General features: G+C 42.9%; 1 protein-coding gene across 3 annotated transcripts in view; it reads right to left on the bottom strand.

Annotated features, from left to right (window-relative positions):
- Positions 1 to 27,724, bottom strand: part of LOC139279963 (ETS homologous factor-like) — a 225,238-nt gene that overhangs the window by 164,538 nt on the left and 32,976 nt on the right. For all 3 annotated transcript variants that reach the window (XM_070899326.1, XM_070899327.1, XM_070899328.1), the window contains exon 4: positions 25,245 to 25,304. In XM_070899326.1, the coding sequence (XP_070755427.1) occupies positions 25,245 to 25,304 (60 nt within the window). The remainder of the gene's footprint in view (positions 1 to 25,244; positions 25,305 to 27,724) is intronic.

The raw sequence follows: 27,724 nt of genomic DNA, 5'->3' as shown, positions 1-27,724 counted from the left end.
TTGGGATGAGTTCAATTTGTGGATTGGGATGAGTTCTGTGTTGGGATTGGGATGAGTTCAGTGTTTGGATTGGGATGAGTTCAGTTTGTGGATTGGGATGAATTCAGTGTTTGGATTGGGATGAGTTCAGTGTTAGGATTGTGATGAGTTCAGTTTGTGGATTGGGATGAGTTCAGTATTTGGTTTGGGATGAGTTCAGTGTTGGGATTGGGATGAGTTCAGTGTTTGGATTGGGATGAGTTCCGTTTGTGGATTGGGATGAGTTCAGTGTTTGGATTGGAATGAGTTCAGTGTTTGGATTGGAATGAGTTCAGTGTTTGGATTGGAATGATTTCAGTGTTTGGATTGTGATGAGTTCAGTTTGTAGATTGGGATGAGTTCAGTGTTAGGATTGTAATGAATTCAGTGTTTGGTTTGGGATATGTTCAATTTGTGGATTGGGATGAGTTCAGTGCTGGCTTGCAATGAGTTCAGCGTTTGGATTGGGATAAGTTCAGTGGTTGGATTGGGATGAGTTCAGTGTTTGGGTTGGGATGAGTTCAGTGTTTGGATTGGGATGAGTTCAGTTTGTGGATTGGGAAGAGTTTAGTTTGTGGATTGGGATGAGTTCAGTGTTTGGTTTGGGATGAGTTCAGTTTGTGGATTGGGATGAGTTCAGTGTTTGGATTGGGATGACTTCAATTTGTGAATTGGGAAGAGTTCAGTGTTTGGATTGGGATGAGTTCAGTGTTTGGATTGGGATGAGTTCAGTTTGTGGATTGGGATGAGTTCAGTGTTTGTATTGGGATGAGTTTAGTTTGTGGATTGGGATGAGTTCACTGTTTGGGTTGGGATGAGTTCTGTGTTTGGATTGGGATGAGTTCAGAATTTGGATTGGGATATGTTCAGTTTGTGGATTGGGATGTGTTCAGTGTTTGGATTTGGATCAGTTCAGTGTTTGGATTCGGATGAGTTCAGTGGTTGGATTGGGATGAGTTCAGTGGTTGGATTGGGATGAGTTCAATGCTGGATTGGGATGAGTTCAGTGTTTGGATTGGGTTGCGTTCAGTTTTTGGATTGGGATGAGTTCAGTTTGTGGATTGGGATGAGTTCAGTGTTTTGTTTGGGACGAGTTTAGTGTTAGGATTGGGATAAGTTCAGTTTGTGGATTGCGATGAGTTCAGTGTTTGTATTGGGATGAGTTCAGTGTTGGGATTGGGATGAATTCAGTGTTTGGATTGGGATGAGTTCAATTTGTGGATTGGGATGAGTTCTGTGTTGGGATTGGGATGAGTTCAGTGTTTGGATTGGGATGAGTTCAGTGTTTGGATTGGGATGAGTTCAGTTTGTGGATTGGGATGAGTTCAGTATTTGATTTGGGATGAGTTCAGTGTTGGGATTGGGATGAGTTCAGTGTTTGGATTGGGATGAGTTCAGTTTGTGGATTGGGATGAGCTAATGTTTGGATTGGGATGAGTTCAGTGTTTGGATTGGGATGAGTTCAGTTTGTGGATTGGGATGAGTTCAGTGTTTGGATTGGGCTGAGTTCAGTTTGTGGATTGGGCTGAGTTCAGTGTTGGGATTGGGATGAGTTCAGTGTTTGGATTGGGATGAGTTCAGTTTGTGGATTGGGATGAGGTCAGTGTTGGGATTGGGATGAGTTCAGTGTTTGGATTGGGATGAGTTCAGTTTGTGGATTGGAATGAGTTGAGTGTTTGGATTGGGATGAGTTCAGTTTGTGTCTTGGGATGAGTTCAGTGCTGGATTGGGATGAATTCAGTGTTTGGATTGGGATGAGTTCAGTTTGTGGATTGGGATGAGTTCAGTGTTTGGATTGGGATGAGTTCAGTGTTTGGATTGAGATGAGTTCAATTTGTGGATTGGGATGAGTTCAGTGTTTGGATTGGAATGAGTTCAGTGTTTGGATAGGGCTGAGTTCAGTTTGTGGATCGGGATAAATTCAGTGTGTGGATTGGGATGAGTTCAGTGCTTGGAATGATATAAGTTCAATTTGTGGATTATGTTGAGTTCAGTGTTTGGATTGGGATGAGTTCAGTGTCTGGAATGGGATGAGTTCAGTTTGTGGATTGGGATGAGTTCAGTTCGTGGATTGGGATGAATTCAGTGTTTAGATTGGGATGACTTCAATTTGTGAATTGGGATTAGTTCAGTGTTTGGATTGCGATGAGTTCAGTATCTGGATTGGGAAGAGTTCAGTATCTGGATTGGGAAGAGTTCAGTGTTTGGATTGGGATGAGTTCAGTTTGTGGATTGTGATGAGTTCAGTGTTTGGATTGGGATGAGTTCAGTTTGTGGTTTGGGATGAGTTCCGTGTTTGGATTGGGATGAGTTCAGTGTTTGGATTCGGATCAGTTCAGTGTCTCGATTGGGATGAGTTCAGTGTCTGGATTGGGATGAGTTCAGTTTGTGGATTGGGATGTGTTCAGTGTTTGGATTGGGATGAGTTCAGTGTTTGGATTGGGATGAGTTCTTTGTGGAATGGGATGAGTTCAGAGTTTGGAGTGGCATGAGTTCAGTGTTTGGATTGGGATGAGTTTAGTTTGTGGATTGGGATGAGTTCTGTGTTTGGTTTGGGATGAGTTCAGTTTGTGGATTGGGATGAGGTCAGTGTTTGGTTTGGGACGAGTTTAGTGTTAAGATAGGGATAAGTTCAGTTTGTGGATTGCGATGAGTTCAGTGTTTGTATTCGGGTGAGTTCAGTGTTGGGATTGGGATGAATTCAGTGTTTGGATTGGGATGAGTTCAATTTGTGGATTGGGATGAGTTCTGTGTTGGGATTGGGATGAGTTCAGTGTTTGGATTGGGATGAGTTCAGTTTGTGGATTGGAATGAGTTCAGTGTTTGGATTGGGATGAGTTCAGTGTTAGGATTGTGATGAATTCAGTTTGTGGATTGGGATGAGTTCAGTATTTGGTTTGGGATGAGTTCAGTGTTGGGATTGGGATGAGTTCAGTGTTTGGATTGGGATGAGTTCAGTTTGTGGATTGGGATGAGTTTAATGTTTGGATTGGGATGAGTTCAGTGTTTGGATTGTGATGAGTTCAGTTTGTGGATTGGGATAAGTTCAGTGTTTGGATTGGAATGAGTTCAGTGTTTGGATTGGGATGAGTTCAGTGTTTGGATTGGAATGAGTTCAGTGTTTGGATTGGGCTGAGTTCAGTTTGTGGATTGGGCTGAGTTCAGTGTTGGGATTGGGATGAGTTCAGTGTTTGGATTGGGATGAGTTCAGTTTGTGGATTGGGATGAGGTCAGTGTTGGGATTGGGATGAGTTCAGTGTTTGGATTGGGATGAGTTCAGTTTGTGGATTTGGATGAGTTCAGTGCTGCATTGGGATGAGTTCAGTGTTTGGATTGGAATGAGTTCAGTTTGTGGATTGTGATGAGTTCAGTTTGTAGATTGGGATGAGTTCAGTGTTAGGATTGGGATGAATTCAGTGTTTGGATTGGGATGAGTTCAGTTTGTGGATTGTGATGAGTTCAGTGTTTGGATTGGGATGAGTTCAGTTTGTGGTTTGGGATGAGTTCCATGTTTGGATTGGGATGAGTTCAGTGTTTGGATTCAGATGAGTTCAGTGTCTGGATTGGGATGAGTTCAGTTTGTGGTTTGGGATGAGTTCCGTGTTTGGATTGGGATGAGTTCAGTGTTTGGATTCAGATGAGTTCAGTGTCTCGATTGGGATGAGTTCAGTGTCTGGATTGGGATGAGTTCAGTTTGTGGATTGGGATGTGTTCAGTGTTTGGATTGGGATGAGTTCAGTGTTTGGATTGGGATGAGTTCTTTGTGGAATGGGATGAGTTCAGAGTTTGGAGTGTCATGAGTTCAGTGTTTGTATTGGGATGAGTTCAGTGTTGGGATTGGGATGAATTCAGTGTTTGGATTGGGATGAGTTCAATTTGTGGATTGGGATGAGTTCTGTGTTGGGATTGGGATGAGTTCAGTGTTTGGATTGGGATGAGTTCAGTTTGTGGATTGGGATGAATTCAGTGTTTGGATTGGGATGAGTTCAGTGTTAGGATTGTGATGAGTTCTGTTTGTGGATTGGGATGAATTCAGTATTTGGTTTGGGATGAGTTCAGTGTTGGGATTGGGATGAGTTCAGTGTTTGGATTGGGATGAGTTCCGTTTGTGGATTGGGATGAGTTCAGTGTTTGGATTGGAATGAGTTCAGTGTTTGGATTGGAATGAGTTCAGTGTTTGGATTGGAATGAGTTCAGTGTTTGGATTGTGATGAGTTCAGTTTGTAGATTGGGATGAGTTCAGTGTTAGGATTGGGATGAATTCATTGTTTGGTTTGGGATATGTTCAATTTGTGGATTGGGATGAGTTCAGTGCTGGATTGGAATGAGTTCAGCGTTTGGATTGGGATAAGTTCAGTGGTTGGATTGGGATGAGTTCAGTGTTTGGGTTGGGATGAGTTCAGTGTTTGGATTGGGATGAGTTCAGTTTGTGGATTGGGATGTGTTCAGTGTTTGGATTGGGATGAGTTCAGTTTGTGGATTGGGATGAGTTCAGTGTTTGGATTGGGATGAGTTTAGTTTGTGGATTGGGATGAGTTCAGTGTTTGGTTTGGGATGAGTTCAGTTTGTGGATTGGGATGAGTTCAGTGTTTGGATTGGGATGACTTAAATGTGTGAATTGGGAAGAGTTCAGTGTTTGGATTGGGATGAGTTCAGTGTTTGGATTGGGATGAGTTCAGTTTGTGGATTGGGATGAGTTCAGTGTTTGTATTGGGATGAGTTTAGTTTGTGGATTGGGATGAGTTCACTGTTTGGGTTGGGATGAGTTCTGTGTTTGGATTGGGATGAGTTCAGAATTTGGATTGGGATGAGTTCAATTTGTGGATTGGGATGAGTTCTGTGTTGGGATTGGGATGAGTTCAGTGTTTGGATTGGGATGAGTTCAGTTTGTGGATTGGGATGAGTTCAGTATTTGATTTGGGATGAGTTCAGTGTTGGGATTGGGATGAGTTCAGTTTGTGGATTGGGCTGAGTTCAGTGTTGGGATTGGGATGAGTTCAGTGTTTGGATTGGGATGAGTTCAGTTTATGGATTGGGATGAGGTCAGTGTTGGGATTGGGATGAGTTCAGTGTTTGGATTGGGATGAGTTCAGTTTGTGGATTGGGATGAGCTAATGTTTGGATTGGGATGAGTTCAGTGTTTGGATTGGGATGAGTTCAGTTTGTGGATTGGGATGAGTTCAGTGTTTGGATTGGGCTGAGTTCAGTTTGTGGATTGGGCTGAGTTCAGTGTTGGGATTGGGATGAGTTCAGTGTTTGGATTGGGATGAGTTCAGTTTGTGGATTGGGATGAGGTCAGTGTTGGGATTGGGATGAGTTCAGTGTTTGGATTGGGATGAGTTCAGTTTGTGGATTGGAATGAGTTGAGTGTTTGGATTGGGATGAGTTCAGTTTGTGTCTTGGGATGAGTTCAGTGCTGGATTGGGATGAGTTCAGTGTTTGGATTGGAATGAGTTCAGTTTGTGGATTGTGATGAGTTCAGTTTGTAGATTGGGATGAGTTCAGTGTTAGGATTGGGATGAATTCAGTGTTTGGATTGGGATGAGTTCAGTTTGTGGATTGTGATGAGTTCAGTGTTTGGATTGGGATGAGTTCAGTTTGTGGTTTGGGATGAGTTCCGTGTTTGGATTGGGATGAGTTCAGTGTTTGGATTCGGATGAGTTCTTTGTGGAATGGGATGAGTTCAGAGTTTGGAGTGGCGTGAGTTCAGTGTTTGGATTGGGATGAGTTTAGTTTGTGGATTGGGATGAGTTCAGTGTTTGGATTGGTATGAGTTTAGGGTTTGTGTTGGGATGAGTTCAGTGTTTGGATTGGGATGACTTCAATTTGTGAATTGGGATTAGTTCAGTGTTTGGATTGCGATGAGTTCAGTGATGGATTGCGATTTGTTCAGTGTTTCAATTGGGATGAGTTCCGTGTTTGAATTGGGATGAGTTCAGTGTTTGTATGGGATGAGTTCAGTGTTTGGATTGGGATGAGTTCAGTTTGTGGAATGGGATGAGTTCAGTGTTTGGATTGGGATGAGTTTAGGGTTTGTGTTGGGATGAGTTCAGTCTTTGGATTGGGATGACTTCAATTTGTGAATTGGGATTAGTTCAGTGTTTGGATTGCGATGAGTTCAGTATCTGGATTGGGAAGAGTTCAGTGTTTGGATTGGGATGAGTTCAGTTTGTGGATTGGGATGAGTTCAGTATTGGGATTGGGATGAGTTCAGTGTTTGGATTGCGATGAGTTCAGTTTTTGGATTGGGATGAGTTCAGTGTTTCAATTGGGATGAGTTTAATGTTTGGATTGGGATTAGTTCAGTGTTTGGATTGCGATGAGTTCAGTATCTGGATTGGGAAGAGTTCAGTTTGTGTCTTGGGATGAGTTCAGTGCTGCATTGGGATGAGTTCAGTGTTTGGATTGGGATGAGTTCAGTGTTGGTATTAAGTGTTTGGATTGGGCTGAGTTCAGTTTGTGGATCGGGATAAGTTCAGTGTGTGGATTGGGATGCGTTCAGTGTTTGGAATGGGATGAGTTCAGTTTGTGAATTATGTTGAGTTCAGTGTTTGGATTGTGATGAGTTCGGTGTTTGGATTGGGATGAGTTCAGTGTCTGGAATCGGATGAGTTCAGTTCGTGGATTGGGATGAGTTCGGTTTGTGGATTGGGATGAGTTCAGTGTTTGGATTGGGATGAGTTCAGACTTTCAATTGGGATGAGTTCGGTGTTTGGATTTGAATGAGTTCAGTGTTTGGATTGGGACGAGTTCAGTTTGTGGATTGGTTTGAATTCAGTGTTTCGATTGGGATGAGTTCAGTGTTTGGATTGGGATGAGTTCAGTTTGTGGATTGGGATGAGTTCAATGTTTGGATTAGGATGAGTTCAGTTTGTGGATTGGGATGAGTTCAGTGTTTGGATTGAGATGAGTTCAGTTTGTGGATTGAGATGAGTTCAGATTGTGGATTGGGATGAGTTCAATGTTTGGATTAGGATGAGTTCAGTTTGTGGATTGGGATGAGTTCAGTGTTTGGATTGAGATGAGTTCAGTTTGTGGATTGGGATGAGTTCAGTGTTTGGATTGGGATGAGTTCAGTTTGTGGATTGGTTTGAATTCAGTGTTTCGATTGGGATGAGTTCAGTGTTTGGATTGGGATGAGTTCAGTTTGTGGATTGGGATGAGTTCAATGTTTGGATTAGGATGAGTTCAGTTTGTGGATTGGGATGAGTTCAATGTTTGGATTGAGATGAGTTCAGTTTGTGGATTGAGATGAGTTCAGATTGTGGATTGGGATGAGTTCAATGTTTGGATTTGGATGAGTTCAGTTTGTGGTTTGGGATGAGTTCCGTGTTTGGATTGGGATGAGTTCAATGTTTGGATTGGGATGAGTTCAGTTTGTGGTTTGGGATGAGTTCCGTTTTTGGATTGGGATGAGTTCAATGTTTGGATTGGGATGAGTTCAGTGTTTGGATTGCGATGAATTCAGTTTGTGGATTGGGATGAGTTCAGTTTGTGGATTGGGATGAGTTCAGTGTTTGGATTGGGATGAATTCAGTGTTTGGATTGGGATGAGTTCAGATTTTGGATTGGGATGAGTTCAGTGTTTGGATTGGGATGAGTTCAGTTTGTGGATTGGGATGGGTTCAGTGTTTGGATTGGGATGAGTTCACTGTTTGGATTGGGATGAGTTATTTGTGGAATGGGATGAGTTCCGAGTTTGGATTTTCATGAGTTCAGTGTTTGGATTGGGATGAGTTGAGTTTGTGGATTGGGATGAGTTCTGTGTTTGGTTTGGGATGAGTTCAGTTTGTGGATTGGGATGAGTTCAGTGTTTGGTTTGGGATGAGTTCAGTTTGTGGATTGGGATGAGTTCAGTGTTTGGATTGAGATGAGTTCAGTTTATGGATTGGGATGAGTTCAGTGTTTGGATTGGGATGAGTTCAGTGTTGGGATTGGAATGAGTTCAGTGTTTGGATTGGGATGAGTTCAGTTTGTGGATTGGGATGAGTTCTGTTTGTGGATTGGGATGAGATCAGTGTTGGGATTTGGGATGAGTACCGTGTTTGGATTGGGATGAGTTCAATGTTTGGATTGGGATGAGTTCAGTGTTTGGATTGCGATGAGTTCAGTTTGTGGACTGGGATGAGTTCAGTTTGTGGATTGGGATGAGTTCAGTATTTGGATTGGGATGAATTCAGTGCCTGGAATGGGATGAGTTCAGTTTGTGGATTGGGATGAGTTCAGTGTTTGGATTGGGATGAGTTCAGTGTTTGGATTGGGATGAGTTCAGATTTTGGATTGGGATGAGTTCAGTGTTTGGATTGGGATGAGTTCAGTTTGTGGATTGGGATGAGTTCAGTGTTTGGATTGGGATGAGTTCACTGTTTGGATTGGGATGAGTTATTCGTGGAATGGGATGAGTTCCGAGTTTGGATTTACATGAGTTCAGTGTTTGGATTGGGATGAGTTGAGTTTGTGGATTGGGATGAGTTCTGTGTTTGGTTTGGGATGAGTTCAGTTTGTGGATTGGGATGAGTTCAGTGTTTGGTTTGGGATGAGTTCAGTTTGTGGATTGGGATAAGTTCAGTGTTTGGATTGAGATGAGTTCAGTTTGTGGATTGGGATGAGTTCAGTGTTTGGATTGGGATGAGTTCAGTGTTAGGATTGGGATGAGTTCAGTTTGTGGATTGGGATGAGTTCAGTGTTTGGATTGGGATGAGTTCAGTGTTGGGATTGGAATGAGTTCAGTGTTTGGATTGGGATGAGTTCAGTTTGTGGATTGGGAAAAGTTCAGTTTGTGGATTGGGATGAGTTCTGTTTGTGGATTGGGATGAGATCAGTGTTGGGATTGGGATGAGTTCAGTGTTTGGATTGGGATGAGTTCAGTTTGTGGATTGGGATGAGTTCAGTGTTGGGATTGGGATGAGTTCAATCTTTGGATTGGGATGAGTTCAGTTTGTGGATTGGGATTGAGTTCAGTTTGTGGACTGGGACGAGTTCAGTGTTTGGATTCGGATGAGTTCAGTGTTTCAATTGGGGTGAGTTCAGTCTTTGGATTGGGATGCGTTCAGGGCCTGAATTCGGATGAGTTCAGTTTTTGGATTGGGATGAGTTCAGGGCTTGAATTGGGATGAGTTCAATGTTTGGATTGGGCTGAGTTCAGTGTTTAGATTGGGATGCGTTCAGTGTCTGGATTGGGATGAGTTCAGTGTTTAGATTGGGATGAGTTCAGTATCTTATTTGGGATGAGTTCAGTGTCGGGAGTGGGATGAGTTCACTTTGTGGATTGAGATGAGTTCAGTTTATGGATTGGGATGAGTTCAGTGTTGGTATTGGGATGAGTTCAGTGTTTGGATTGGGATGAGTTCAGTTTGTGGAATGGGATGAGTTCAGTGTTTGGATTGGGATGAGTTTAGGGTTTGTGTTGGGATGAGTTCAGTCTTTGGATTGGGATGACTTCAATTTGTGAATTGGGATTAGTTCAGTGTTTGGATTGCGATGAGTTCAGTATCTGGATTGGGAAGAGTTCAGTGTTTGGATTGGGATGAGTTCAGTTTGTGGATTGGGATGAGTTCAGTATTGGGATTGGGATGAGTTCGGTGTTTGGATTGCGATGAGTTCAGTTTTTGGATTGGGATGAGTTCAGTGTTTCAATTGGGATGAGTTTAATGTTTGGATTGGGATTAGTTCAGTGTTTGGATTGCGATGAGTTCAGTATCTGGATTGGGAAGAGTTCAGTTTGTGTCTTGGGATGAGTTCAGTGCTGCATTGGGATGAGTTCAGTGTTTGGATTGGGATGAGTTCAGTGTTGGTATTAAGTGTTTGGATTGGGCTGAGTTCAGTTTGTGGATCGGGATAAGTTCAGTGTGTGGATTGGGATGCGTTCAGTGTTTGGAATGGGATGAGTTCAGTTTGTGAATTATGTTGAGTTCAGTGTTTGGATTGTGATGAGTTCGGTGTTTGGATTGGGATGAGTTCAGTGTCTGGAATCGGATGAGTTCAGTTCGTGGATTGGGATGAGTTCGGTTTGTGGATTGGGATGAGTTCAGTGTTTGGATTGGGATGAGTTCAGTCTTTCAATTGGGATGAGTTCGGTGTTTGGATTTGAATGAGTTCAGTGTTTGGATTGGGACGAGTTCAGTTTGTGGATTGGTTTGAATTCAGTGTTTCGATTGGGATGAGTTCAGTGTTTGGATTGGGATGAGTTCAGTTTGTGGATTGGGATGAGTTCAATGTTTGGATTAGGATGAGTTCAGTTTGTGGATTGGGATGAGGTCAGTGTTTGGATTGAGATGAGTTCAGTTTGTGGATTGAGATGAGTTCAGATTGTGGATTGGGATGAGTTCAATGTTTGGATTGGGATGAGTTCAGTTTGTGGATTGGGATGAGTTCAGTGTTTGGATTGACATGAGTTCAGTTTGTGGATTGGGATGAGTTCAGTGTTTGGATTGGGATGAGTTTAGTGTTTGGATTTGGATGAGTTCAGTTTGTGGTTTGGGATGAGTTCCATGTTTGGATTGGGATGAGTTCAATGTTTGGATTGGGATGAGTTCAGTTTGTGGTTTGGGATGAGTTCCGTTTTTGGATTGGGATGAGTTCAATGTTTGGATTGGGATGAGTTCAGTGTTTGGATTGCGATGAATTCAGTTTGTGGATTGGGATGAGTTCAGTTTGTGGATTGGGATGAGTTCAGTGTTTGGATTGGGATGAATTCAGTGTTTGGATTGGGATGAGTTCAGATTTTGGATTGGGATGAGTTCAGTGTTTGGATTGGGATGAGTTCAGTTTGTGGATTGGGATGAGTTCAGTGTTTGGATTGGGATGAGTTCACTGTTTGGATTGGGATGAGTTATTTGTGGAATGGGATGAGTTCCGAGTTTGGATTTTCATGAGTTCAGTGTTTGGATTGGGATGAGTTGAGTTTGTGGATTGGGATGAGTTCTGTGTTTGGTTTGGGATGAGTTCAGTTTGTGGATTGGGATGAGTTCAGTGTTTGGTTTGGGATGAGTTCAGTTTGTGGATTGGGATGAGTTCAGTGTTTGGATTGGGATGAGTTCAGTGTTGGGATTGGAATGAGTTCAGTGTTTGGATTGGGATGAGTTCAGTTTGTGGATTGGGATGAGTTCTGTTTGTGGATTGGGATGAGATCAGTGTTGGGATTGGGATGAGTTCAGTTTGTTGATTGGGATGAGTTCAGTGTTTGGATTGGGATGAGTTCAATGTTTGGATTGGGATGAGTTCAGTGTTTGGATTGGGATGAGTTCAGTTTGTGGATTGGGATGAGTTCAGTTTGTGGATTGGGATGAGTTCAGTATTTGGATTGGGATGAATTCAGTGCCTGGAATGGGATGAGTTCAGTTTGTGGATTGGGATGAGTTCAGTGTTTGGATTGGGATGAGTTCAGTGTTTGGATTGGGATGAGTTCAGATTTTGGATTGGGATGAGATCAGTGTTTGGATTGGGATGAGTTCAGTTTGTGGATTGGGATGAGTTCAGTGTTTGGATTGGGATGAGTTCACTGTTTGGATTGGGATGAGTTATTCGTGGAATGGGATGAGTTCCGAGTTTGGATTTACATGAGTTCAGTGTTTGGATTGGGATGAGTTGAGTTTGTGGATTGGGATGAGTTCTGTGTTTGGTTTGGGATGAGTTCAGTTTGTGGATTGGGATGAGTTCAGTGTTTGGCTTGTTATGAGTTCAGTTTGTGGATTGGGATAAGTTCAGTGTTTGGATTGAGATGAGTTCAGTTTGTGGATTGGGATGAGTTCAGTGTTTGGATTGGGATGAGTTCAGTGTTATAATTGGGATGAGTTCAGTTTGTGGATTGGGATGAGTTCAGTGTTTGGATTGGGATGAGTTCAGTGTTGGGATTGGAATGAGTTCAGTGTTTGGATTGGGATGAGTTCAGTTTGTGGATTGGGAAAAGTTCAGTTTGTGGATTGGGATGAGTTCTGTTTGTGGATTGGGATGAGATCAGTGTTGGGATTGGGATGAGTTCAGTGTTTGGATTGGGATGAGTTCAGTTTGTGGATTGGGATGAGTTCAGTGTTGGGATTGGGATGAGTTCAATCTTTGGATTGGGATGAGTTCAGTTTGTGGATTGGGATTGAGTTCAGTTTGTGGACTGGGACGAGTTCAGTGTTTGGATTCGGATGAGTTCAGTGTTTCAATTGGGGTGAGTTCAGTCTTTGGATTGGGATGCGTTCAGGGCCTGAATTCGGATGAGTTCAGTTTTTGGATTGGGATGAGTTCAGGGCTTGAATTGGGATGAGTTCAATGTTTGGATTGGGCTGAGTTCAGTGTTTAGATTGGGATGCGTTCAGTGTCTGGATTGGGATGAGTTCAGTGTTTAGATTGGGATGAGTTCAGTATCTTATTTGGGATGAGTTCAGTGTCGGGAGTGGGATGAGTTCACTTTGTGGATTGAGATGAGTTCAGTTTATGGATTGGGATGAGTTCAGTGTTGGTATTGGGATGAGTTCAGTGTTTGGATTGGGATGAGTTCAGTTTGTGGATTGGGATGAGTTCAGTTTGTGGATTGGGATGAGTTCAGTGTTTGGATTGGGATGAGTTTAATTTGTGGATTGGGATGAGTTCACTGGGTTGGGATGAGTTCTGTGTTTGGATTGGGATGAGTTCAGTGTTTCAATTGGGAAGAGTTCAGTGTTTGGATTGGGATGCGTTCAGGGCCTGAATTGGGATGAGTTCAGTTTTTGGATTGGGATGAGTTCAGGGCTTGAATTGGGATGAGTTCAATGTTTGGATTGGGCTGAGTTCAGTGTTTAGATTGGGATGCGTTCAGTGTCTGGATTGGGATGAGTTCAGTGTTTAGATTGGGATGAGTTCAGTATCTTATTTGGGATGAGTTCAGTGTCGGGATGGGGATGAGTTCAGTGTCGGGAGTGGGATGAGTTCACTTTGTGGATTGAGATGAGTTCAGTTTATGGATTGGGATGAGTTCAGTGTTTGGATTGGGATGAGTTCAGTTTGTGGATTGGTATGTGTTCAGTGTTTGGATTGGGATGAGTTCAGTTTGTGGACTGGGATGAGTTCAGAGTTTGGATTGGGATGAGTTCAGTTTGTGGATTGGGATGATTTCAGTATTTGGATTGGGATGAGTTCTGTTTGTGGATTGGGATGAGTTCAGTGTTTGGATTGGGATGAGTTTAGTTTGTGGATTGGGATGAGTTCATTGTTTGGGTTGGGATGAGTTCAGTGTTGGGGTTGGAATGAGTTCAGTGTTTGGATTAGGATGAGTTCAGTTTGTGGATTGGGATAAGTTCAGTTTGTGGATTGGGATGAGTTCTGTTTGTGGATTGGGATGAGATCAGTGTTGGGATTGGGATGAGTTCAGTGTTTGGATTGGGATGAGTTCAGTATGTGGATTGGGATGAGTTCAGTGTTGGGATTGGGCTGAGTTCAATCTTTGGATTGGGATGAGTTCAGTGTTTGGATTGGGATGAGTTCAGTTTGTGGATTGGGATAAGTTCAGTTTGTGGATTGGGATGAGTTCTGTTTGTGGATTGGGATGAGATCAGTGTTGGGATTGGGATGAGTTCAGTGTTTGGATTGGGATGAGTTCAGTTTGTGGATTGGGATGAGTTCAGTGTTGGGATTGGGATGAGTTCAATCTTTGGATTGGAATGAGTTCAGTTTGTGGATTGGGATTGAGTTCAGTTTGTGGACTGGGACGAGTTCAGTGTTTGGATTGAGATGAGTTCAGTTTGTGGATTGGGATGAGTTCAGTGTTGGGATTCGGATGAGTTTAGTGTTTCAATTGGGGTGAGTTCGGTCTTTGGATTGGGATGCGTTCAGGGCCTGAATTGGGATGAGTTCAGTTTTTGGATTGGGATGAGTTCAGGGCTTGAATTGGGATGAGTTCAATGTTTGGATTGGGCTGAGTTCAGTGTTTCGATTGGGATGTGTTCAGTGTCTGGATTGGGATCAGTTCAGTGTTTAGATTGGGATGAGTTCAGTATCTTATTTGGGATGAGTTCAGTGTCGGGATGGGGATGAGTTCAGTGTCGGGAGTGGGATGAGTTCACTTTGTGGATTGAGATGAGTTCAGTATTTGGATTGGGATGAGTTCTGTTTGTGGATTGGGATGAGTTCAGTGTTTGGATTGGGATGAATTAAATTTGTGGATTGGGATGAGTTCAGTGTTGGGCTTGGGATGAGTTCAATGTTTGGATTGGGATGAGTTCAGTTTGTGGATTGGGACGAGTTCAGTGTTTGTATTGGGATGAGGTCAGTGTTTGGATTGGGATGAGTTCTGTGTTTGGAGTGGGATGAGTTCAATGTCTGGATTGGGAGGAGTTCAGTGTTTGGATTGGGATGAGTTCAGTGTTTGGATTGTGATGAGCTCTGTGTTTGGAGTGGGATGAGTTCATTGTCTCGAGTGGGATGAGTTCAGTGTTTGGATTGGGATGATTTTAGTGTTTCAATTGGGATGAGTGCAGTGTCGGGTTTGGGATGAGTTCAGTGCTTGGATTGAGATGAGTTCACTTTGTGGATTGGGATGAGTTCAGTGTTTGGTTTGGGATGATTTTAGTGTTTCGATTGGGATGAGTGCAGTATCGGGATTGGGGTGAGTTCAGTGTCGGGATTGGGATGAGTTCAGTGTTTGGATTGGGATGAGTTCAGTTTGTAGATTGGGATCAGTTCAGTGTTTGGATTGGGATGAGTTCAGTGCTTGGATTGAGATGAGTTCACTTTGTGGATTGGGATGAGTTCAGTGTTTGGATTGGGATGAGTTCAGTGTTGGTAGTGGGATGAGTTCAGTGTTTGGATTGGGATGAGTTCAGTTTGTGGATTGGGATGAGTTCACTGTTTGGGTTGGGATGAGTTCAGTTTGTGGATTGGGATGTGTTCAGTGTTTGGATTGGGATCAGTTCAGTGTTTCAATTGGGATGAGTTCAGTGTTTGGATTGGGATGAATTCAGTGTTCGGATTGGGATGAGATCAGTTTGTGGATTGGGATGAGTTCAGTGTTTGGATTGGGCTGAGTTCAGTTTGTGGATTGGGCTGAGTTCAGTGTTGGGATTGGGATGAGTTCAGTGTTTGGATTGGGATGAGTTCAGTTTGTGGATTGGGATGAGTTCAGTGTTGGGATTGGGATGAGTTCAATCTTTGGATTTGGATGCGTTCAGTTTGTGGATTGGGATGAGTTCAGTTTTTGGATTGGGATGAGTTCAGGGCTTGAATTGGGATGAGTTCAGTGTTTAGATTGGGATGAGTTCAGTATCTTATTTGGGATGAGTTCAGTGTCGGGATGGGGATGAGTTCAGTGTCGGGAGTGGGATGAGTTCACTTTGTGGATTGAGATGAGTTCAGTTTATGGATTGGGATGAGTTCAGTGTTTGGATTGGGATGAGTTCAGTTTGTGGATTGGTATGTGTTCAGTGTTTGGATTGTGATGAGTTCAGTTTGTGGATTGGGATGAGTTCAGTGTTTGGATTGGGATGAGTTCAGTTTGTGGATTGGGATGATTTCAGTATTTGGATTGGGATGAGTTCTGTTTGTGGATTGGGATGAGTTCAGTGTTTGGATTGGGATGAATTAAATTTGTGGATTGGGATGAGTTCAGTGTTGAGCTTGGGATGAGTTCAATGTTTGGATTGGGATGAGTTCAGTGTTTGGTTTGTGATGAGTTCAGTTTGTGGATTGGGATGAGTTCAGTTTGTGGATTGGGACGAGTTCAGTTTGTGGATTGGGATGAGTTCAGTGTTTCAATTGAGAGGAGTTCAGTGTTTGGAGAGGGATGAGTTCATTGTCTCGAGTGGGATGAGTTCAGTGTTTGGATTGGGATGATTTTAGTGTCTCGATTGGGATGAGTGCAGTGTCAGGATTGGGATGAGTTCAGTGTCGGGATTGGGATGAGTTCAGTTTAGGGATTGGAATGAGTTCAGTGTTTGGATTGGGATGAGTTCAGTTTGTAGATTAGGATGAGTGCAGTGTTTGGATTGGGATGAGTTCAGTGTTTAGATTGGGATGAGTTCAGTTTGTGGTTTGGGATGAGTTCCCTTTTTGGATTGGGATGAGTTTAGTGTTTGGATTCGGATGAGTTCAGTGTCTCGATTGGGATAAGTTCAGTGTCTGGATTGGGATGAGTTCGGTTTGTGGATTGGGATGAGTTCAGTGTTTGGATTGGGATGAGTTCAGTGTTGGTATTGGGATGAGTTCAGTGTTTCGATTGGGATGAGTTCAGTTTGTGGATTGGGATGAGTTCAGTGTTTGGATTGGGATGAGTTTAGTTTGTGGATTGGGATGAGTTCACTGTTTGGGTTGGGATGAGTTCTGTGTTTGGATTGGGATGAGTTCAGTATTTGGATTGGGATGAGTTCAGTTTGTGGATTGGGATGTGTTCAGTTTGTGGATTGGGATGTGTTCAGTGTTTGGATTGGGATCAGTTCAGTGTTTCAATTGGGATGAGTTCAGTGTTTGGATTGGGATGAATTCAGTGTTCAGATTGGGATGAGTTCAGTTTGTGGATTAGGATGAGTTCAGTGTTTGGATTGGGCTGAGTTCAGTTTCTGGATTGGGCTGAGTTCAATGTTGGGATTGGGATGAGTTCAGTGTTTGGATTGGGATGAGTTCAGTTTGTAGATTGGGATGAGTGCAGTGTTTGGATTGGGATGAGTTCAGTGTTTGGATTGGGATGAGTTCAGTTTGTGGATTGGGAAGAGTTCAGTGTTTGGATTGGGATGAGTTCAGTGTTGGTATTGGGATGAGTTCAGTGTTTCGATTGGGATGAGTTCAGTTTGTGGATTGGGATGAGTTCAGTGTTTGGATTGGGATGAGTTTAGTTTGTGGATTGGGATGAGTTCAGTTTGTGGATTGGGATGTGTTCAGTGTTTGGATTGGGATCAGTTCAGTGTTTCAATTGGGATGAGTTCAGTGTTTGGATTGGGATGAATTCAGTGTTCGGATTGGGATGAGTTCAGTTTGTGGATTAGGATGAGTTCTGTGTTTGGATTGGGCTGAGTCAGTTTCTGGATTGGGCTGAGTTCAGTATTGGGATTGGGATGAGTTCAGTGTTTGGATTGGGATGAGTTCAGTTTGTAGATTGGGATGAGTGCAGTGTTTGGATTGGGATGAGTTCAGTGTTTGGATTGGGATGAGTTCAGTTTGTGGTTTGGGATGAGTTCCCTGTTTGGATTTGGATGAGTTTAGTGTTTGGATTCGGATGAGTTCAGTGCCTCGATTGGGATGAGTTCAGTGTCTGGATTGGGATGAGTTCAGTTTGTGGATTGGGATGAGTTCAGTGTTTCGATTGGGATGAGTTCAGTGTTTCGATTGGGATGAGTTCAGTGTTGGTATTGGGATGAGTTCAGTGTTTCAATTGGGATGAGTTCAGTTTGTGGATTGGGATGAGTTCAGTATTTGGATTGGGATGAGTTTAGTTTGTGGATTGGGATGAGTTCACTGTTTGGGTTGGGATGAGTTCTGTGTTTGGATTGGGATGAGTTCAGTATTTGGATTGGGATGAGTTCAGTTTGTGGATTGGGATGTGTTCAGTGTTTGGATTGGGATCAGTTCAGTGTTTCAATTGGGATGAGTTCAGTGTTTGGATTGGGATGAATTCAGTGTTCGGATTGGGATGAGTTCAGTTTGTGGATTGGGCTGAGTTCAGTGTTTGGATTGGGCTGAGTTCAGTTTCTGGATTGGAATGAGTTCTCTGTTGGGATTGGGATGAGTTCAGTGTTTGAATTGGGATGAGTTCAGTTTGTGGATTGGGATGAGTTCAGTGTTGGGATTGCGATGAGTTCAGTGTTTAGATTGGGATGAGTTCAGTTTGTGGATTGGGATGAGTTGAGTGTTTGGATTGGGATGAGTTCAGTTTGTAGATTGGGATGAGTTCAGTGTTAGGATTGGGATGAATTCAGTGTTTGGTTTGGGATATGTTCAATTTGTGGATTGGGATGAGTTCAGTGTTTGGATTGGGATGAGTTCAATGTTTGGATTGGGATGAGTTCAGTGGTTGGATTGGGATGAGTTCAGTGGTTGGATTGGGATGAGTTCAATGCTGGATTGGGATGAGTTCAGTGTTTGGATTGGGATGAGTTCAGTGTTTGGATTGGGATGAGTTCAGTTTGTGGATTGGGATGAGTTAAGTGTTTGGATTGTTATGAGTTTAGGGTTTGTGTTGGGATGAGTTCAGTGTTTGGATTGGGATGAGTTCAGTTTGTGGATTATGTTGAGTTCAGTGTTTGGATTGCGATGAGTTCAGTATCTTGATTGGGAAGAGTTCAGTGTTTGGATTCGGATGAGTTCAATTTGTGGATTGCGATGAGTTTAGTGATTCGATTGGGATGAGTTCAGTATCTGGATTGGGAAGATTTCATTTGGTGATTTGGGATGATTTCAGTGTTGGGATTGGGATGAGTTCAGTGTTTGAATTGGGATGAGTTCAGTTTGTGGATTGGGATGAGTTCAGTGTTGGGATTGCGATGAGTTCAGTGTTTAGATTGGGATGAGTTCAGTTTGTGGATTGGGATGAGTTGAGTGTTTGGATTGGGATGAGTTCAGTTTGTAGATTGGGATGAGTTCAGTGTTAGGATTGGGATGAATTCAGTGTTTGGTTTGGGATATGTTCAATTTGTGGATTGGGATGAGTTCAGTGTTTGGATTGGGATGAGTTCAATGTTTGGATTGGGATGAGTTCAGTGGTTGGATTGGGATGAGTTCAGTGGTTGGATTGGGATGAGTTCAATGCTGGATTGGGATGAGTTCAGTGTTTGGATTGGGATGAGTTCAGTGTTTGGATTGGGATGAGTTCAGTTTGTGGATTGGGATGAGTTAAGTGTTTGTATTGTTATGAGTTTAGGGTTTGTGTTGGGATGAGTTCAGTGTTTGGATTGGGATGAGTTCAGTTTGTGGATTATGTTGAGTTCAGTGTTTGGATTGCGATGAGTTCAGTATCTTGATTGGGAAGAGTTCAGTGTTTGGATTCGGATGAGTTCAATTTGTGGATTGCGATGAGTTTAGTGATTCGATTGGGATGAGTTCAGTATCTGGATTGGGAAGATTTCATTTGGTGATTTGGGATGATTTCAGTGTTTGGATTGGGATGAGTTCAGTGATTCGATTGGGATGTAGTTCAGTGTTTGGATTGGGATTAGTTCAGTGTTTGGATTGGGATGAGTTCAGTGTTTGGATTAGGATGAGTTCAGTGTTGGTATTGGGATGAGTTCAGTGTTGGTATTAAGTGTTTGGAATGGGATGAGTTCAGTTTGTGGATTATGTTGAGTTCAGTGTTTGGATTGTGATGAGTTCGGTGTATGGATTGGGATGAGTTCAGTGTCTGGAATGGGATGAGTTCAGTTCGTGGATTGGGATCAGTTCGGTTTGTGGATTGGGATGAGTTCAGTGTTTGGATTGGGATGAGTTCAGTCTTTCAATTGGGATGAGTTCGGTGTTTGGATTGGGATGAGTTCAGTGTTTGGATTGGGATGAGTTCTGTGTTTCGATTGGGATGAGTTCTGTGTTTGGATTGGGATGAGTTCAGTTTGTGGATTGGGATAAGTTCAATGTTTGGATTAGGATGAGTTCAGTTTGTGGATTGGGATGAGTTCAGTGTTTGGATTGGGATGAGTTCAGTGTTTGGATTGGGATGAGTTTAGTGTTTGGATTAGGATGAGTTCAGTTTGTGGTTTGGGATGAGTTCCATGTTTGGATTGGGATGAGTTCAATGTTTGGATTGGGATGAGTTCAGTGTTTGGATTGCGATGAGTTCAGTTTGTGGATTGGGATGAGTTCAGTTTGTGGATTGGGATGAGTTCAGTGTTTGGATTGGGATGAATTCAGTGCCTGGAATGGGATGAGTTCAGTTTGTGGATTGGGATGAGTTCAGTTTGTGGATTGGGATGAGTTCAGTGTTTGGATTGGGCTGAGTTCAGTGTTTGGATTGGGATGAGTTCAGATTTTGGATTGGGATGAGTTCAGTGTTTGGATTGGGATTAGTTCAGTTTGTGGATTGGGATGAGTTCAGTGTTTGGATTGGGATGAGTTATTTGTGGAATGGGATGAGTTCCGAGTTTGGATTTACATGAGTTCAGTGTTTGGATTGGGATGAGTTGAGTTTGTGGATTGGGATGAGTTCTGTGTTTGGTTTGGGATGAGTTCAGTTTCTGGATTGGGCTGAGTTCAGTGTTTGGATTGGGATGAGTTCAGTTTGTGGATTGGGATGAGTTCAGTGTTGGGATTGGGATGAGTTCAATCTTTGGATTGGAATGAGTTCAGTTTGTGGATTGGGATTGAGTTCAGTTTGTGGACTGGGACGAGTTCAGTGTTTGGATTGAGATGAGTTCAGTTGGTGGATTGGGATGAGTTCAGTGTTTGGATTGGGATGAGTTCAGTGTTTGGATTGGGCTGAGTTCAGTGTTTGGATTGGGATGAGTTCAGATTTTGGATTGGGATGAGTTCAGTGTTTGGATTGGGATTAGTTCAGTTTGTGGATTGGGATGAGTTCAGTGTTTGGATTGGGATGAGTTATTCGTGGAATGGGATGAGTTCCGAGTTTGGATTTACATGAGTTCAGTGTTTGGATTGGGATGAGTTGAGTTTGTGGATTGGGATGAGTTCTGTGTTTGGTTTGGGATGAGTTCAGTTTGTGGATTGGGATGAGTTCAGTGTTTGGACTGGGATGAGTTCTGTTTGTGGATTGGGCTGAGATCAGTGTTGGGATTGGGATGAGTTCAGTGTTTGGATTGGGATGAGTTCAGTTTGTGGATTGGGATGAGTTCAGTGTTGGGATTGGGATGAGTTCAATCTTTGGATTGGAATGAGTTCAGTTTGTGGATTGGGATTGAGTTCAGTTTGTGGACTGGGACGAGTTCAGTGTTTGGATTGAGATGAGTTCAGTTTGTGGATTGGGATGAGTTCAGTGTTTGGATTCGGATGAGTTCAGTGTTTCAATTGGGATGAGTTCAGCCTTTGGATTGGGATGCGTTCAGGGTCTGAATTGGGATGAGTTCAGTTTTTGGATTGGGATGAGTTCAGGGCTTGAATTGGGCTGAGTTCAATGTTTGGATTGGGCTGAGTTCAGTGTTTAGATTGGGATGCGTTCAGTGTCTGGATTGGGATGAGTTCAGTGTTTAGATTGGGATGAGTTCAGTATCTTATTTGGGATGAGTTCAGTGTCGGGATGGGGATGAGTTCAGTGTCGGGAGTGGGATGAGTTCACTTTGTGGATTGAGATGAGTTCAGTTTATGGATTGGGATGAGTTCAGTGTTTGGATTGGGATGAGTTCAGTTTGTGGATTGGTATGTGTTCTGTGTTTGGATTGGGATGAGTTCAGTTTGTGGATTGGGATTATTTCAGTATTTGGATTGGGATGAGTTCTGTTTGTGGATTGGGATGAGTTCAGTGTTTGGATTGGGATGAATTAAATTTGTGGATTGGGATGAGTTCAATGTTTGGATTGGGATGAGTTCAGTTTGTGGATTGGGATGAGTTCAGTTTGTGGATTGGGATGAGTTCAGTGTTTGTATTGGGAGGAGTTCTGTGTTTGGAGTGGGATGAGTTCAGTGTCTGGATTGGAGGAGTTCAGTGTTTGGATTGGGATGAGTTCAGTGTTTGGATTGTGATGAGCTCTGTGTTTGGAGTGGGATGAGTTCATTGTCTCGAGTGGGATGAGTTCAGTGTTTGGATTGGGATGAGTGCAGTGTCGGGATTGGGATGAGTTCAGTGTCGGGATTGGGATGACTTCAGTTTAGGGATTGGGATGAGTTCAGTGTTTGGATTGGGATGAGTTCAGTTTGTAGATTGTGATGAGTTCAGTGTTTGGATTGGGATGAGTTTAGTTTGTGGATTGGGATGAGTTCCGTGTTTGGATTGGGATGAGTTTAGTGTTTGGATTCGGATGAGCTCAGTGTCTCGATTGGGATGAGTTCAGTGTCTGGATTGGGATGAGTTTAGTTTGTGGATTGGGATGTGTTCAGTGTTTGGATTGTGATGAGTTCTGTATTTGGAGTGCGATTAGTTCAGTGCTTGGATTGGGATGAGCTCTGTCTCGGGATTGGGATGAGTTCAGTATTTGGATTGGGATGACTTCAGTGGTTGGATTGGGAGGAGTTCTCTTTGTGGATTGGGATGAGTTCAGTGCTGGATTGGGATGAGTTCACTTGGTGGATTGGGATGAGTTCACTGTTTGGATTGGGATGAGTTCAGTGTTTCAATTGGGAAGAGTTCAGTGTTTGGATTGGGAAGAGTTCAGTGTTTGGATTGGGATGAGTTCAGTGTTTGGATTGAGATGAGTTCAATTTGTGGATTGGGATGAGTTCAGTGTTTGGATTGGAATGAGTTCAGTGTTTGGATAGGGCTGAGTTCAGTTTGTGGATCGGGATAAGTTCAGTGTGTGGATTGGGATGAGTTCAGTGCTTGGAATGGGATAAGTTCAGTTTGTGGCTTGGGATGAGTTCAGTTTGTGGATTGGGATGAGTTCAGTGTTTGGATTGGGATGAGTTCAGTGTTTGGATTGGGATGAGTTCTTTGTGGAATGTGATGAGTTCAGAGTTTGGAGTGGCATGAAACATAGAAACATAGAAACATAGAAAATAGGTGCAGGAGCAGGCCATTCAGCCCTTCTAGCCTGCACCGCCATTCAATGAGTTCATGGCTGAACATGAAACTTCAGTACCCCCTTCCTGCTTTCTCACCATAACCCTTGATCCCCCGAGTAGTAAGGACTTCATCTAACTCCCTTTTGAATATATTTAGTGAATTGGCCTCAACTACTTTCTGTGGTAGAGAATTCCACAGGTTCACCACTCTCTGGGTGAAGAAGTTTCTCCTCATCTCGGTCCTAAATGGCTTACCCCTTATCCTCAGACTGTGACCCCTGGTTCTGGACTTCCCCAACATTGGGAACATTCTTTCTGCATCTAACCTGTCTAAACCCGTCAGAATTTTAAACGTTTCTATGAGGTCCCCTCTCATTCTTCTGAACTCCAGTGAATACAAGCCCAATTGATCCAATCTTTCTTGATAGGTCAGTCCCGCCATCCCGGGAATCAGTCTGGTGAACCTTCGCTGCACTCCCTCAATAGCAAGAATGTCCTTCCTCAAGTTAGGAGACCAAAACTGTACACAATACTCCAGGTGTGGCCTCACCAAGGCCCTGTACAACTGTAGCAACACCTCCCTGCCCCTGTATTCAAATCCCCTCGCTATGAAGGCCAACATGCCATTTGCTTTCTTAACCGCCTGCTGTACCTGCATGCCAACCTTCAATGACTGATGTACCATGACACCCAGGTCTCGTTGCACCTTCCCTTTTCCTAATCTGTCACCATTCAGATAATAGTCTGTCTCTCTGTTTTTACCACCAAAGTGGATAACCTCACATTTATCCACATTATACTTCATCTGCCATGCATTTGCCCACTCACCTAACCTATCCAAGTCACTCTGCAGCCTAATAGCATCCTCCTCGCAGCTCACACTGCCACCCAACTTAGTATCATCCGCAAATTTGGAGATACTGCATTTAATCCCCTCGTCTAAATCATTAATGTACAATGTAAACAGCTGGGGCCCCAGCACAGAACCTTGCGGCACTCCACTAGTCACTGCCTGCCATTCTGAAAAGTACCCGTTTACTCCTACTCTTTGCTTCCTGTCTGACAACCAGTTCTCAATCCACGTCAGCACACTACCCCCAATCCCATGTGCTTTAACTTTGCACATTAATCTCTTGTGTGGGACCTTGTCGAAAGCCTTCTGAAAGTCCAAATATACCACATTCAGAGTTTGGAGTGGCATGAGTTCAGTGTTTGGATTGGGATGAGTTTAGTTCGTGGATTGGGATGAGTTCTGTGTTTGGTTTGGGATGAGTTCAGTTTGTGGATTGGGATGAGTTCAGTGTTTGGTTTGGGACGAGTTTAGTGTTAGGATTGGGATGAGTTCAGTTTGTGGATTGCGATGAGTTCAGTGTTTGTATTGGGATGAGTTCAGTGTTGGGATTCGGATGAGTTCAGTGTTTGGATTGGGATGAGTTCAATTTGTGGATTGGGATGAGTTCTGTGTTGGGATTGGGATGAGTTCAGTGTTTGGATTGGGATGAGTTCAGTTTGTAGATTGGGATGAGTTCAGTGTTTGGATTGGGATGAGTTCAGTTTGTGGATTGAGATGAGTTCAGTATTTGGTTTGGGATGAGTTCAGTGTTGGGATTGGGATGAGTTCAATGTTTGGATTGGGATGAGTTCAGTTTGTGGATTGGGATGAGTTCAGTGTTGGGATTGGGATGAGTTCAGTTTGTGGATTGGGATGAGTTCAGTGTTGGGATTGGGATGAGTTCAATGTTTGGATTGGGATGAGTTCAGTTTGTGGATTGGGATGTGTTCAGTGTTTGGATTGGGATGAGATCAGTTTGTGGATTGGGATGATTTCAGTGTTTGGATTGGGATGAGTTTTGTTTGTGGATTGGGATGAGTTCAGTGGTTGGATTGGGATGAGTTCAGTGTTTGGATTGGGGTGAGTGCAGTGTTTGGATTGGGGATGTTGACATGTGGAGACTGGTGAGATCGTTGCATTTGGATTGGGGACATTATAGTGTTTGGATTGGGAAGTTTGTTTTGTTTGAGGTGAGGAGATGGCTAGCTTCTTACGTTCTACCCTCCCTAAACTTGATCTCATCCCAAACTCTTCTGCCTTTGTCCTAATGCGCAACAAGTCCCATTTACTCATAAGCTGTGTACTTCCCGGATCCCGGTTAAGCAATTCCTCAATTTTAAAATTCTCATCCTTGTTTTCCAATTGCTCCATGGCCTCACCCCTCCCTATCTCTGTAATCCCCTCCAGCCCCACAATCTTCCGAGATGTCTGCGCTGCTCTCATTCTGCCCTCTTGAACATCCCCGATTTTAATCGCTCCACCATTGGTTACCGTGCCTTCAGCTGCCTCGATCCCAAGCTCTGGAACTCCCTCCCTGAATATCTCCGCCTCTCTATCTCCCTTTCCTCCTTCAAGGCGCTCCTTAAAACCTCCCTCTTTGACCAAGCTTTTGGTCATCTGCCTAATAACAACTTATGTGGCTTGGTGTCAAATTTTGTTTTATAACGCTCTTGTGAAGCACCTTTGAATGTTTTACTATGTTAAAGGCGCTATATAAATACAAGTTATTCTTGTTGATTGGGAAGATTGTTATGGTTGGATTGAGGAGATGGTTGTGTTTGGGCGGGGATGATAAACGAGAATTGAATATGTAACTCAAAATGACATGGCCGATTGACCAGGTACTTACCGATTGCCTGAGATTTAACAGTGGCATTGACTGGGAGGAGCATATCAGTGATAAAGGAACCTAAAGGTAAGATAAAGAAATTATTTCCTTGTTTCTCCCAGCTTTGGGACAACGTTAGTCATGTCTTGAAGTAAATCCATGATCTCAATCATAACACTAATTGGTCCTTTGTTAAAATGATCGTAATAATAGGTTCCAAGTCATTGCTGTGATCAATTCTCTTGTGCAGAGGCTTTCCACACTTGGTACCAGAACAGGGTGAACACCAGAGAAGCTGACAGTTTCACTGCTGGTGATGGGCAGTACACATCTTCGGGCATGAATCATCGCTCCAGAGGTCATAGGTACCCGATTATTTGAAATATGCAGGAAGAATAGGGTCCTTGGATATAGATTATCCAGACATGTTGCATGTGAAGTAGGTTCAATATTGGGTCCAGGTTCAACTACAACCTGGATGAACATCTCTCTCTTACAGCTGGATAACAATCTCCACGTCAAGCTTTAACCATTTTATATTGAAAATCACCAGAAAATATTTGCTCTGACTTTGTGTCCTTTGTCTGCTTATATCACGGAAAATGTGAAAAAAACAATCATCCAAGCATTTCATTCTGGCGAAGAGCTCAGTTCATTCACATTCCTGCTGCCTCTGAATTGCCACAGGGAGACGTCACTCAGGCGCAGTTCGGGCTATTTTTGAGGTTCTTGCCTCAGAGATAAGTGAGAACTGACCGGCCTACCAATATTTCCTCCTGCCTATTGTGAGCAAGCAGCTTCCACTTGGCATTTCCTCGTTCCCTAGCAGAACCAACAAGATTTCAAATTGACAATACAGTGACCCATGGATATGTATCTTTGTTGGAAAGGTTTTTTAAAAATACATTGGATAAATTTATTGACAATGATCAAACATTGTTCATTATGCTGAGCAACAAATGATGGCTGATCCTGAATGACGAGGGAACTTTACTCAGTGCTAGCTCTCTAGCCTCGGGGTCAGAAGGTTGTGGGTTCGTAGGCCCACTTTATAAACTTGGGTAAAAATCTAGACTGACTCCAGAGCACTATTGAGGGAGTGCTTCATTGTCAGAGGTGCGTCTTTCAAATGAGATGTTAACCTATCAGGTTCTTGCACAAGGTTCCACGGCACTATGTTGAAGAATAACAGGGGACTTCTCCTGGTGTTCTGGCTAAAACTCATCCCTCAACCAACATCACTAATACAGTTTTGTTTGGTCATTACCACATTTCTGTTTATGGGACCTTGCCGTGTGCAAATTGTCTGCTACGTTTCCTACATTACAAAGTGACTACACGTCAAAAGTATTTCATTGGCTGTGAAGCACTGTGAGATGTCATGAGGATGTGAAAGACTTCTATTTTTGTTTCTTTTCTTTCAGAATGTGAAAGGTTTGGTTGGGGGAGGTGAGGAGATACTGCAGAACCTTTCAGGTAGTACCTTTTAACCATTAGAGAGACGTGGTTGCAATATTCAGGGGTATTTGACAATTCGGAAGGGTAGACAGAAAGGTAAAGGAGGTGGGATAGCTCTGTTAATAAAGGATGAGATCAGTGCATTAGCGAGAAACGATATTGGCTCAGAAGATCAAGATGTAGAATCAGTTTGGATACATATAAGAAATAATAAGGGGAAGAAGTCACTGGTGGGCGTAGTCTATAGGCCCCCTAACAGTAGCTACATTGTTGGACAGAATATACATCAATAAATAATGGAGGCTTGTAAGAAAGGTATGGCAATAATCATGGGTGATTTTAATCTTCATATTGATTGGACAAATCAAATTGGCCAAGGTAGCCTTGAGGAAGAGTTCATAGAGTGTATCCGGGATGATTTCCTTGAAAAGTACGTTGTGGAACTAACCAGGGAGCATGCTATCTTAGAACTGGTACTGTGTAATACAGGATTAATAAATAATCTTATAGTCAAGGATCTTCTAGGAAAGAGTGATCATAGCATGGTTGAATTTCAAATTCAGTTGGAGGGTGAGAAAGTTGGGTCTCAAACCAGGGTCCTGAGCTTAAATAAGGGCGATTACAGAGTTGGCTAAAGTGGACTGGGAAAATAGATTAAAGTGTAAGACAGTTGATGAGCAGTGGCACACATTAAGGTGATATTTCATAACTCTCAACAAAAATATATTCCAGTGAGAAGGAAAGACATTAAGAGAAGGGAGAACCATTTGTTGCTAACTAAGGAAGTAAAGGATGGTATCAAATTGAAAACAATGGCATACAATGTGGCCAAGATTAGTGGGAGGATTGGGAAATTTTTAAAAACCAGCGAAGGATGACTAAAAAAATAAGAAAGAGAAGATGGATTATGAGAGTAAATTAGCAAGAAATATAAAAAACAGATAGTAATAGCTTCTGTAGGTATATAAAAAGGAAGAGGGTAGCTAAAATAAACATTGGTCCCTTAGAGGATGAGACTGGGGAATTAATAATGGGGAACGGGG

The sequence above is a fragment of the Pristiophorus japonicus genome, chromosome 14 (genome assembly GCF_044704955.1).
Source record: "Pristiophorus japonicus isolate sPriJap1 chromosome 14, sPriJap1.hap1, whole genome shotgun sequence".
Lineage (NCBI taxonomy): Eukaryota > Metazoa > Chordata > Chondrichthyes > Pristiophoridae > Pristiophorus > Pristiophorus japonicus.
Note: the sequence above shows the minus strand (reverse complement) of the source record. Positions and strands in the feature narration are given on the sequence as shown.